This window comes from Apis cerana, linkage group LG8, assembly GCF_029169275.1.
Source record: "Apis cerana isolate GH-2021 linkage group LG8, AcerK_1.0, whole genome shotgun sequence".
Taxonomy (NCBI): Eukaryota; Metazoa; Arthropoda; class Insecta; order Hymenoptera; family Apidae; genus Apis; species Apis cerana.
The window spans coordinates 6491800-6505377 of NC_083859.1; the positions used below are offsets into that span (position 1 = coordinate 6491800).

The window sequence follows — 13578 nt, forward strand, 5'->3', positions numbered from 1 at the left end:
AATGTAACCATATCGAGTATACGAGCAGAAATTAACCATTTGTCACTTTGCGATAATGGAATTAATTGGACATTTAAATCAAAAGAAACTGGATCCATTTCGCAATATGCTGATAAAAAATTAATATTTTTAAATTAAAAATTAGTTATAATTATTTATTGTTCTTGATAAGATCAATGTTGATAATAAATATTATTTTTTTATTTACCTTTGAACATTTCTTCTAATGGAATAACTTCAGGTTCATCTTTTTTTGCAAGAAAAAAGTCGTCCATCATTTTTTTATAAATGAAAATGTATTAGTAATTCATTAAAAAACTTTTTATGAGCGAAAATATGTTGAATAATTCCAGTTAAAATATGAACACTTCAACTTCTACTTTTATAATATCATTTAGATAAAATTTTTAAAAAATTTTCTTTGAGCATTAAAAAGAAAATTGATAAAATTTAATAAATATGAATAATATAACGAAATTTAATAAACATCAATATTCATCTGCATGTATGTGTACAAGTTGTGAAAAAGTTAATTTATTAAATATGCTGCAGAATGTAAAACCATTTTATATTCATGAAACTGTCTTGGGACAATGTTTCTTCAAGTGTTTCTGTAAAGAAATTTGCAATACAGAAAAGAAACTTGATATGTGTGGTCATGTTATAAATAAAAAAATTGGGTCAGTAAAAGCATAAATTATAAAATTTTAAATTTTCTCTTATCCATTAAATTAAATTTCATATTTTTACAAATAATTATAGAAGAAATCTTCAAGATAAAGATATTCCAGCTTTATTAATTTTTTTGAAAAAAAATCAGGATATTACTCATCTTAACTTGGCTAATAATAATATTTCAAATCCTGGATTTATAAATTTGATTGATCACTTTCTTGTAAGATGAAATATCTTTAAAAAAGAAATTATTATAATATTAAAAATATTTTGAACAATTTTCTAACATCAGCAGTATAAAATTATTCAAGATCTGGATATTCAAAACAATAATATCTCTGACATAGGAATTAATTATATGTTGAAATTTGGGATCGATTTAAAATTAAAAAATCTTAATTTGAAAGCAAATAAATTCAGTGAACAAGTAAAAGATATTTATTAAAATAAAAATAAAATTTTATTAAATCAATTTAATTATTATTAATAAAAATTTAATTAAATAATTTTTACAGACTTTAAAAAACATTGCTCTTTTTTTATTAAAGAATAAACATATAAATAATTTAAATATTGCTGATGTGAATCAAACTACTTCCAGTTTGATATATTTCATAATGGTTTTAAGCTCAGATCAAGAAATTTCTAATAAAAGTCTAAAAAGTTTGGATATTAGCCGACCAAATCCAAAATGCATGTATTATTTTGATTCTGCTCATTTTGCAGATATGATTGGTCATATGCTTAAAGTAATTTTATATTTCTTTTTATTTTTTTAAAAATCTTATATTAATTAAAGACTTTTTGTTCAGTACAATAATACTCTAATAGCAATTCATTTACAAAAATACAACTTTAGTTGTCATGATATTGAAAGTATGATGTTTAATACAAAATATAACAATTCATTACATATATTAGACTTAGGATGTAACAATATTGGTGATTATGGTATTGATCATATTTCTAAATGGTTGGCAAGAAAACCAGCTTTGAAAACTTTAATTTTATGCAGAAACATCATAACTGATCATGGTGCAAGGTATATCCATTATAATAAATATATATATAAACATATATAAACATATAATAAACATATATAATGTTCTGCAATATTTTTGTATTTATAATATAATTCAATATACATAATTTATAATAAATATTTATGCGTTTTTAAATGAATAAATTATTTTATTATAGAAGAAAAAAAGTTGGTTGATCAGATTATCTGGATAAGAAATTCGAACTCGAATTTTTCGTTTATCAGATTATTTTAATCATTAAGCTATCTAGGGCTGATTGACAATTCTCCTTTCCTAATTTATATAAACATAAACGAATGTCATTTATATTATATATTTCTGGAATATTATTAGAAAATATTTAAAAAAAATAATAAAATCAAAATTTAATATGAAAAATTCGATAATGAATTAAAATAACTCAATATTTATTGCATTATTTTTGAAACAATCATAGTTTGAAGATTAATGATATAATCAAAACTTCTTTTCAAAAAAATAAATATTTCTCTTTCTTAATAATGAATTGAATTAATTTTCAGGAGTTTAAGTTATTCCATTCCATTTTCGAAACTTTTATTTCTCGATATTTCATATAATAAAATTACTGATAATGGAATGGTGAATATTTTATATACATTGAAGAAATGTCCTTTGTTAAGACAGCTGAAAATATTTGGCAATTGCATTGGTCATTCATCAGCAAAAGTATTCACAGTAAAAGTATATAATAATTAGGATAATTTCTATTATAATTATTTACAGATAGTTAAACGAATGTTATTATCTCAAGTTTTGAATCAAGAGAATATAGATGTTAGACCATATAAAGTAGATCATAAATGGTATTTTGCAAAATATGAAGGAAATTATTATGAAAAAGAAAACAATATTCCTTATTATTTTTCCTCACAAATGCAGAAATTAACATCTTCAAAGATTCCTGATTCTATTAAAACATGTTATAAATATACATATTCAACTACAAGTGAAATTAAATCGCAACATGTACGATTTTATTATAATTATTTTTTATAGCAAATTTATTGAAAAATATTTTTTTTTAGTTGACTGTATCTCTAATTTCTACAAAACTAAGCAGAAATTATATAAAAGACTGCAGATGTTGTTATTGTTTGAAATGTCAAGGTAATTATAGTTACTATCTTCTTTAGTAACAAAAAATTATGATTAAAATTTTTTATAGCTTCTGATTATGATGAGAAATGCAGAGATATTGATCATCCAGATACTTGCACTTGTTGTAAATGTAAAGGTGATGAAAGTAGTGAATGGTCTATAGATAAATCAGTTTTGAAAAAAGTTGTATCTCCTCCTGATCCTGCCAAAAATATTGAATATATTGTAAAACAAGTCAATTCTAAGACTCGCAAAGATATTTTAAGATGGATTAATATTAATGAAGATATCTTAGAAGAAGATTTAAAATTAATTGGTATGAATCTACAAATCTATATTATCAATTTGAATGGTTATTATGAATAATTTATATTGAATTTTATTAAAAATAAAGATCCAAGTTTAACAAAAGAAAGCGCGGAAGAATCTGTTTCATGCAAATGCTCATGGATGCAGTTAAGCTCATCTTTATTACAGAAATATTTACAACAATCTTCTTCAAAAAATTTAATCATTATACCAAAAGATAACTTTATCTGTTTAAAGGATAAGTGCAAGAATTTTTATGTTAAAAAATCTTCATCAGATGATTGTGCAAATGCAACTAGAAATAGATGAGATTTTATAGAAGTAAAGAGAAGAATTTTTCATTTCAATATTATCATTTTATTAATTAATATGTACAAATTGAAAATTTAAAAAATAATAAAAAAAAATATAATGAATTTTATATGAATGATTTAATTTTTAATTGTTTCTTTTATTTTTTTTATCTCTTCTCTAGTGTTTCTTATATTATATTGATTAACATAATATTTTTTCTATTTAATTTTTACTTTTTCAAAAACATTTGATTTGAAACTTCATGAGATATTTTTTATATTTGTTTATATAAAATCATGAATTTTAGAAATAATTTTAAAATAATGAGAATATAAAATTCATTTTCTTGAAAGTTCTATGTTGAGCTTTTAAATATATATATATATTATCAGATAATGTATATTTCTTCTACTATATGAACTAACATTAGAATTTATGTTGCATGTATATTTTTTGATATATTTTGATTATCATATAGAAGATGGATCATAAAGTGGAATATTCAAATTGACATAAATGTTAATTCTGTTTTTAAATGTTAATTTTATATGTTGTAAACAATACATTAATTATTACAGCAAATTATTCATTTTAAGTTTTATTATTATTTATATTTAGCAATGTATAAAATATTATTAAATAAGATCTATAAATTGATAAATCTATAGGATTATGTTCATATCCCTTGATTTAATATTCTGATATATATATTTTGTCAGAAATTTATGAAAGTAATTGTTGAGATTGAAGAAACTTAAATGGAAGTTGCTTGTGTTGTAAAGATCATTTATTTTTTTTATTATTAGGAATATTTGGCAATATATTAAATGATTTTTTCATAAGCTTTGTTTTTTTTTAAATAAATTTTGAAGTTATTTTTATTTCATGGATTGGTGTTGATTCTTATTTTGGCATTGACTTTAAAATTTAAAATCATTTGAGTGAATTTATTATCTGTAAAACTGGATTAAAGCATAAGATAAAAAAAGCTAACAATTTGCAAAATATGAATTGATTGAACTACTTAAAAAAGAATTATATTGACCTATAATAAAAATTTAAGTTGAATTTATCAGGAAACCATTATACTTGATAAATTTTTTGAACAATACATTAGAGTAAGTTCAGAATTTAAACTTATTAGGAATAAATTGAGTATGCATTGTCGATAAAATATTTTGAATTACAAGTTAATTTCCATTCAAACCAATTTGAATTATTGAATGCAAATTCCGATTCTATTTGAAGAGAAAAAGTTGCTTTGTTCAATATATTTTACATTATTCTTTTTTTTAATATTTATTTCAATTTTCAGATTCTTTTTATTAGTTTCTTGTTTTTTTTATTACTCAATTATTTTCGATATTGATTCAGTCTAAATAAAGATAATATTCAAACTAAAAAAAATAATATTAAGAAATATACATTGAAAATTATTGTTGTTTTGAATTTTAATAAAAAAAAATGTGATTAAAAATTGATATATTTTGTTTTTTTATTGATATCTCATACTATATAGAATTAAATTTTTTTTAAGACCAGGATTTTATAATATTAAATTTTATAATACTAAAATATAATATAATATAATGTTGTATAATATAATGTTGAAATTACTAACTGAAATTTTATTATTATGCTACATATTATCATATATATATACATTTTATTAAAAATATTATTCATTAAAATATTATTAAAAATGTGATACAAATTTTTTTTTTTAAAAACAAATTAAATATTTTATTCTGATTATATATTTTATTAAGTTTAATGAACTGAATGAAAACAAAAAAAATTATTTTCATTAATTAATATTTTCTTATATAAGTAAATCTATATAACATTGAGAAATTAATGTTTAATTAGTAAAAATATATTTATAAAAATATTCTATTTGTATATTAATTAAATTTTTTATAAAATTTATAATAAATTAATTGAATGGATTGAAACATTTTTTTCGTATTACAATTCTATGATTTAATTTTGTAGTTTAAAAATATATTTCATAAAATGTTTATGTGATATAAATTTTAATTATAATATAATTTATAAATAATTATTTTTATAATATAATTAATAATAATTACTATATAATTGCATAATTGTTCTTATTAAAAAAGAAAATAATTCTTTTCATTTTCTTTTAATAAATAAATATGTCAATCATATAATTTAGAAAAATTTATTATTAGATAATAAGATAATATTTAAATATCTAAATTTTAATATAAGATATTCAGAAAATATATTTTAAATATATATTAGAATATTTTTGTTATTTAAGATATAAATATTTTTCAATAAATTTTTTTTTTATATCGTGTATTTCAAAAATTAAAAAATATTATTATTAAAAAAAATGAAACGTATAAATTTTAGTAAAGTAATATAATATTATTATATAACATGAAATAATATAACATGAAATTTAAAAATTAAATTTTTAAAATGCGATTAACATATATTGTTTTCTATAAAATAGAATATTAAAGACATTATTAACGAAGCAGAGTGGCGCAGTGGAAGCGTGCTGGGCCCATAACCCAGAGGTCCGTGGATCGAAACCACGCTCTGCTAAAGTATAATTTCTTTTTTTTTAATTGCCGCATTTATTTTTTTTTAGTTTATTTTTTTTAGCTTTTTTTCATATTACTAAAAATATATGATTTATATAAATATAATAATTCAAATTATTATGCTTAAATTTTTTTGTTAAAATATGAATAACTATGAAAATAATTTTTAGAATAATTTATAAGTTCAAAATGAAAGATGCTTTAATTTATAATTGATTTATTTATTATTTATTTATTTTATGAAACTACCATATACTTATTACTTCATAATAATATAAAAATAAAAAATCGCCCAACGTGGGGCTCGAACCCACGACCCTGAGATTAAGAGTCTCATGCTCTACCGACTGAGCTAGCCGGGCTATTAGAAAATTATTTTTAATCTAAAACAAATAGTTAAAATTACTAAAAAAAAATCATAAAAGTAAAATTATATTTTTGATTAATTAAAAAAAAATTATCTTTATTTACGATGAGTTATTTATTTATACAATTATCAATTAATCACAATTTACTGATATATACTAATATTATTTTTTTAAGCACAACCAATTAATAATTCATTGATTTAAATCTTTCGTATCTGGAGATTGCTATTTTAGATTTCTATTTCTATTTTTATTTATCATCTTATTTTCATCTAAATATACATGTAAATATTTACTTCTATAATACTATAGAATTTCAAATCGTTTATATTAATTAATAAAAATAATATATTTTTGTAATAAATAATTTTAGAAACCGAAACAAATGCAAAAGTTGATATATTAATTAAAACTTGTAAGCAATTGAAGTTTGTATTAAAAAAAATGAGATTGAAACCTTGTTATACCATTATTGCATTCTGTTCTATTTTCCTGCATCTAACACGGACTTATAATATATATTTAATAAATATATGTCAATTGATATTTATATATGCCAATTTTTATATTTATTTTTAGCCTTTAAATCGATTTTTCGAGAATATATCACAAATGTAACATATATTTAATATATATAAATCATTTTTATGTATCTTAATGTATTTTTATTTTATAAGATAGTAAAATTAATCAGATTTTGGAATCGTCTCTTAAGTGCAAAAATTTTTATTACAAAACAAAGAAAGAAAATAGAAAAAAAGAAACAATCAATCTCATTTTTATAATACTATAGATTTAATTTCATCTATAATATTATTATAATATCTATAAATGAAATTAATCTATAAAAATCTATAAAAAAAAAGCAAATAATAGAATAAAGAATTGATTTTTGAGCGCTATCTTTTTGAAATATTTTATATATTTTTAATATTTAGAAAATGGCGCTGCTTTTCAATTCTTACCATATTTTATCTTGCTTTTTAAGAAATGTCTTTAATACTCAATAGATAGCGCTGATAGTTAATTTTTATTCTATCTTTTTATATTTAATTATTAATAAAATATTAATATTCTATCTTCTTACATTTATTTGATACTATTTGATTTTCTTTTTACATATTATTTTTATCTATGGTATTAGTTCCTAAATATTTATTTTATTTCTATTTTTCTTCTATTATTTGCTTTTGACCATAAACACAAACAAAATATGAGTTGTCATTTTTATTACTTTTATTTTAAAATATTTTAATTTTTAAAAAATATAAATCACATTCTTATATCTTTAAAATGATCTCGCAAAATATAGCATCTTAATATATGCCAAAACGCAAATATTTGATATAAAGTATTCTCTACGAAAGCAATGGAATTTTTAATTAACTCAAATTTTTTAGCTTGAAAATAAAAAAAATAGGAAAATATTTTAAAATATTATATATTATATCAAAATCACTATCAAATATTCATTTATGAAATTTTTTTTTGTTATTTTTAATTTTATAAAAATTACTATGCAAATATTAATCGTTATTATAAAGAAACAAATACTTAATAAATTTTTACTGTCAGAAATTGATTCGCTGAGAAGAAATAGCACGCAAAATATTTCTATTTTTAAAAATAATAATTTTTTATGAGATATATTAATTATAATTTATACTTATAATTTATATATAATCAGCATTTATAATTAATATATTGAAAATGTGTATTGAAAATGTAGATTTTTAAATTATTAATACACATTATATATATCTATGTATATTTTAATATACTTTAAAAATCACAATCTCTAATATTATGTGTATAGTTGTTTTTTTTTTTTCATATCTATGAAATAATATTATATTATAATTATTGTGTAGTAATTATTTTTAAAATATAAAAAATATTTGATATTAAAGCATTTTTTTAATAAACATTTTTCAATAAATATATTTATATAAATGAAAACTTTTATTTATACAAATTAAAATCTAATTTTTTATGAAAACAAAAAAGAGTATATTTATATATATAAAATAGAGTATAGAATATTATAAGTTTAAAAAATACAATAGTTAAATACATTTCTTTTTATTCTTGATAGTCCTTTATTAACAGTTATTAAATCCTTTATTTTCGTATTATATTTATTAAGCATTGCATTAAAATATAAAATTTCTTTTAATAATTTCATATGTATTCTTTTAATATAAACTATTAATAAAGATTAATGAAGAAAAAAATAACAATAGGTACATTTAAATATTTGAATTATTTGAATAACAGTGTGAAAAACAGTATGCAATATTTTACAATGAATAGATCATTATATTATACTTAAGTATCAATTATAAGATTTTTTTAATAAATTAGTGTCATTAGTACTGGTAATATAAATAAAATAGATAAATATCGATCAATATTAATGGCTGCTGAACATTCAGATGGACAATCAAAAGATCCATCAGTTTTATTTTGCAACAGAAGATTTCTCACCAATTTTTTACCTTCGCAAGAATTCTCAATTTTTATAAATCTAATTTTTCGAGCCTCTAAAAACTGTTCCAATTCAACTCTACATCTCCATTTCAATGGATTTCCAGAAAATTCAATAATATATACATTAGGCATATCATTCAAATCGCTAGTAAAAATACATTTTAAATCATTCCCTTCTAGATTTAAATATATTAATCGATTCAGATAGCGAAATGATCCAGATTCGATATACTTAATTGAATTGCCACGTAAATCTAATCTTTCTAAATTTTCCAGATTAAACCAAGAAGATTCTATCATTTCCAGAGGATTATCCTGAATGGTTAAATTGATCAATTTATTTAAATTATTAAATGCACCATGCTCTATTATTGTCAATCCAGAATTTCTGATAATGAGTTCTTGCAAATTTATAAATTTTGAAAAAGATTCTAAAGGTAATCGCGGTAAATGTCCTTCATTAAATTCGATTGCACTGACATTTGATGGTATTGATTGCAATAACAACAAATTGCCATCTATACATCGATATCGAATTCCTGTGGCATCTTCATGAATCGTACAGGATCCTTCAATAGTTTCATTTGAAAGAGGAATATTAGTTGTCACTAGAATTGGTGAGTTGGTAATAATATCAGGTCTAAATGAGGAATAACAATCTTCTTTTAACAAGAATAATGTTTTATCGTATTTTATACCACGTTTATTTAAAAATTCTATTAATTTGGTGCCACATAGACAACTCCAAGGATTATTAGAAACATCCAGAGACGATAAATAACGTAATTTATGGGCCATATATTCAATACCGATGCAGTTTATATTGTTGTCAGATATGTCTAAATTAATAAGATACGGCAATTGATCAAAGACATCATTTGTGATTCGATATATATTATTGTGAGATACGTCTAAATATCTTAGATTGTAAATGCCCTGAACCATGTCTGCATTTATAGATTCAAGTTGATTATTTCGAAGAGATAGGTATTCTAAATTATGAAGATTCGAAAAGGCACGTGATTCGATTCTTTCAATACCACAGTCTCGAAATTCCAATCTTGATAAATAACCATCAAAGCGTGTGAAAGTATTTTCAGGAAGTTTCTTGATGTTAGATAAAATAACTCGAATTGTATGTGTTGTTGAAGGTATCAGATTCAATTCCTCAATAGATGTAATACCTCGACAAATGTAAGTCGATCTAGATTTTTCATCAATTTTTTCTGGATAGCACGTACCTGTATAAATAGGAAGTTGCGATGTGTCTATATGAATTTCTGATGGAGGGGATAAAAGAGGCGATTTTAATATCGATATATTTGTTTGTTTAATGCTATCTTCAAAGGAAGTCCAATGTATTTTTCCAGTAGTGATTAAAGTATTTTGAACAATCTATGTATATGAAAAAAATCATTTTTGTTAAAGTTTGTTTATTAAAATTTTTAAATTGAATAAATTAACAGAAATGATTAGTGTAATACCTGTTGCTGACGCCAATTGTTGTTGTTATCTAAAATTTCGTTTTCATTTTCATTACATCGACCTGTGTTGATTTCGAAACCAATATTTTTTTGAGTAAGGAAATTTTGGAGATTGTTTCGACAGCTACAGAGCCAGGGATTACCCATAGCATCTAATCTCTCTAATTGTTTCAATTCAATCAATTCTTCAATGGTTATACATTGAAGCAAATTGTCTCGAATATCGAGATATCGTAAAGTATCTCTCACATGCCATAAAGAAGTTCTTTCTATTTTTTCTATTTCATTTCGTTGTAAAATTAATTGTTGAAGATTGATAAGATCTCGAAACCAATTGATACCCAAAACAGGTAATCGATTACCAATCAAAGAAAGCCGTTGTAATTTATGCAAACCTGCAAAAGCTCCGTTTTCAATCATATTAATCCGACAGTCATTCAAATCCAAGTTTTTTAAACTATTTCCAAATCTGAAAAAAATATATTTTGGCAACGTATTTATTATCAAACCAGAAATTTGTATCCATGTAGTTTTATCTGGAAGTCTGTTTAAAGAAGTGAGTACATTTGTTTGAAATTCATTTCCATGAATCATCATATGTTCCTGTAATGAAAAGTCATTTTTCATTATTATTGTATATTATACATATTACATAATAATATATTTACTTTATTAAAGTTGTAGAACTGTTGTGTAATTGGAACAGAAGAAAAAATCGGAACTCCAATAGATGTCATACATTGATATTTTCTACAAATATTAATTTGTCTCAAACATTCTTGAACGATAGATTGAGATCGGAAATATTTATTCAATTTTTGTTGACACTCGCAGAGCCAGGGGTTTCCGTCGATACGTACGGTTCTGAGGTTTTGCAGATAAGATAGTTCCTCGATCGGTAAACAGTTAAGATCGTTATCGCGCAAGCCTAGAACTTCTAATCTCGGTAGCATACGGAATACGTCAGATTCGATATGCACTAAGCCACATCTGTAAACAATTCCGACGTGTCTTGCAATAATTATGAATTCTATTATCATTTTTACATAATAATAAATTAGCAATAAATTAATAAATAAATTGTCAATAAGGACGCTAGCATTTGACAATAAAAGAAATGCTATATTTCCGTATATTGTAAATAATTTAGCCTATAATGCTTTTCTTGAATCTTTTCAGATTTTGACATTATATTTACAATTTATACTATATTACAATATAATAATTATTATATATCATTTTGTTATTATGTAAATTTATTTTAGATCAGACTTTAAATTAGATCAGATCACCAAATTCTTTTTATATAATCAGTATCGTTTTTATAACTAACTATACCTTGAATTTTAATCCATGAAGTTAAAATAGATCCTAAGAATAGTTAAGTTAAATAATCCGATGTAGTACTTGATGATTCGGCATCGTCGAAGTCCTTAGCATGCCGGTTTATTGAAAGTTAATTGTACTAATTCAATAGATAATATTGAATCTCATTGTTTATAGAATAAACATAAGGGTAAATATATTTTACCTATCTAAAATAAGTTTCCTCAAGTTTGTCAAAGGACGGAACCAATCGGTCTTAATTATATGAATCTTAGTCCCATGGAATATTAGCCATTCCAGCCTATTTAAGCCAGAAAAAGCATTAGGACCGATGAAGTTGATATGACAATTGTAAAAAGAAAGTCTTCTGAGATTTTTGAAACGCCAGAACGCATTGTCTGATATAAGATGAATACGCGATACCGTGAATTCAATCCAATCTGCCTCGTTAGAAACTTCATCGAGGTCATTCAGGTCGTCATGAGTGCAAACGTAGGCGATCGACCGTTCGTTATTTACAATCGGTGCTAGACTGCATTTGCACTCTGCATGCCCAATTAGGGCAACCAACGCCCAGAGTAAAATCAAATGCATCTTCTCTTTCCAATTCTAGACTTGTCGTGTCACCTAAACATATATTTTCATTTTAATTAAGAGTCGATATCGTTGTCCAAAAATAGTAATACAAGTTTTGAGATTTAAATCTGTGATATTAAAATAAAAAAGACTCAATTCATATTATCTAATTAACAATTCATATTGTTTATTGATCATCCTCGATCATCCATAAATTATAAATTTATTCAAATTATTAAATTTGTTTTGTTTTTAAATTTCTATTTTTAAGTTTAAAATCATATAATAAAAATTTTAAATTTAACTTCTTATTATCAATTATTTTATAATATTATACTTTTCAGGCATCAAAAACTTATTTTTATTTTGCATACTGGAAGCATCATTGATGCAACTTACCATGGTCATGTTTTGACGATCCAGTCGCATTTCTCTCGTTTCAATTGTCTCCAATGTTTCACTTTTAAAGATCTCAAAATATTATTATATTCTTATTTCCTCTCAAATTCGTTTCGTGCACGATTCACTGATGAAATAATCTAATATCTTCTGTTTATTGTTTCAAACATTGAAATTTTGCGATGCAACATCTTCTTGTTGTTGTAATCCACATTAAAAATATGGAATGGTAATTAATAGTTTCAGGTATTCAAAATTATTTTCATTAATCTTTATCTTCAACTATTTTCTAGTAATATATGGAATTATTATATATCAATATATAATGAAACGGGAACATTTATCTTGAATTACAATTAATATCAATAAGACATCAATTTTTGCTACGGAATCACTGTTTTATTATTGTAATTGATTGATTGGAATGAGTTTCAGTATTAAAAAAATATAAATAATTATTTATAATTATTTATAAATGGAAATAATTATGCATCATGAACGCATTTGAAAAAAACTTAAACAGGTAACGAATCGGTGGATCGAAACGAAACAACGCGACTGAGCTCGTGATCTCGTGCTTCCTCATTATATAAACTTCTAAGGCCAAGGTTGTCCTTGTCGTCCGCACCGATTGTAGGTACATACACCGATCCCCGACCTATCTTTAGCATACGCTGCTCTAGTTTGGCAGAAAAACTAGTCTTTACTATGATGCATTTGCCAAAGTATGACGCGTAGCTGCAGCTATATCTTTATGAATATAATTCTATTGATCAAATTAGTAGCAAGGTCTGGGTTAGGATTGAGGGAGTTACCGGAAACGTTAAGGCAATTTGATAGCTATTATTCTTAGTTATTTGCATTAGATATAAATTTAATATATTTTGCAATATATTATGCAATATATATATTA

At 22.6% G+C, this 13578-nt stretch overlaps 2 protein-coding genes and 2 non-coding genes across 9 annotated transcripts; 2 read left to right on the top strand and 2 right to left on the bottom strand.

The window, feature by feature from the left end:
- Positions 1-459: 459 nt before the first annotated feature.
- Positions 460-4282, top strand: LOC107992594 (uncharacterized). Its single transcript, XM_028664205.2, has 10 exons — positions 460-680; positions 763-895; positions 968-1102; positions 1191-1424; positions 1488-1717; positions 2240-2405; positions 2463-2705; positions 2765-2846; positions 2905-3153; positions 3232-4282. Exons 1-10 carry the CDS (start codon positions 460-462, stop codon positions 3453-3455), a joined length of 1917 nt encoding a protein of 638 aa, XP_028520006.2. The 3' UTR covers positions 3456-4282.
- A 1669-nt stretch (positions 4283-5951) lies between these two features.
- Positions 5952-6023, top strand: Trnam-cau (transfer RNA methionine (anticodon CAU)). The gene has a single exon. It is a non-coding gene; the product is annotated as a tRNA-Met (tRNA).
- A 288-nt stretch (positions 6024-6311) lies between these two features.
- Trnak-cuu (transfer RNA lysine (anticodon CUU)) lies at positions 6312-6384 on the bottom strand. The gene has a single exon. It is a non-coding gene; the product is annotated as a tRNA-Lys (tRNA).
- A 1903-nt stretch (positions 6385-8287) lies between these two features.
- Positions 8288-13553, bottom strand: LOC107992621 (SLIT and NTRK-like protein 4). 6 transcript variants are annotated; one of them, XM_062078377.1, is made up of 6 exons: positions 12666-13553; positions 12114-12317; positions 11896-11991; positions 11033-11354; positions 10365-10967; positions 8288-10275 (listed from the first exon to the last, which is right to left on the bottom strand). In XM_062078377.1, exons 2-6 carry the CDS (start codon positions 12158-12160, stop codon positions 8743-8745), a joined length of 2601 nt encoding a protein of 866 aa, XP_061934361.1. In that variant the 5' UTR covers positions 12161-12317; positions 12666-13553; the 3' UTR covers positions 8288-8742. The 6 variants fall into 6 exon arrangements, with proteins under 6 accessions (XP_061934361.1, XP_061934363.1, XP_016904114.1 ...); XM_062078379.1 differs by lacking the exon at positions 12666-13553 and adding an exon at positions 11703-11829 and having other exon boundaries at positions 12114-12132; XM_017048625.3 differs by having other exon boundaries at positions 11896-12317.
- Between the last annotated feature and the right edge of the window lie 25 nt (positions 13554-13578).

Excerpts from the sequence above, each read along its gene's own strand:
- LOC107992594 (XM_028664205.2), top strand. The coding sequence starts at position 460 with ATGAATAATATAACGAAATTTAATAAACATCAATATTCATCTGCATGT. Across the intron at positions 896-967 it reads ATTTGATTGATCACTTTCTT|CAGTATAAAATTATTCAAGA; the intron begins GTAAGATGAAAT and ends TTCTAACATCAG. Across the intron at positions 2,406-2,462 it reads TTGGTCATTCATCAGCAAAA|ATAGTTAAACGAATGTTATT; the intron begins GTATTCACAGTA and ends AATTATTTACAG.
- LOC107992621 (XM_017048625.3), bottom strand. The coding sequence starts at position 12,284 with ATGCATTTGATTTTACTCTGGGCGTTGGTTGCCCTAATTGGGCATGCA. Across the intron at positions 10,968-11,032 it reads AGTTCTACAACTTTAATAAA|GAACATATGATGATTCATGG; the intron begins GTAAATATATTA and ends TTTTCATTACAG. Across the intron at positions 10,276-10,364 it reads ACAATTGGCGTCAGCAACAG|ATTGTTCAAAATACTTTAAT; the intron begins GTATTACACTAA and ends TCATATACATAG.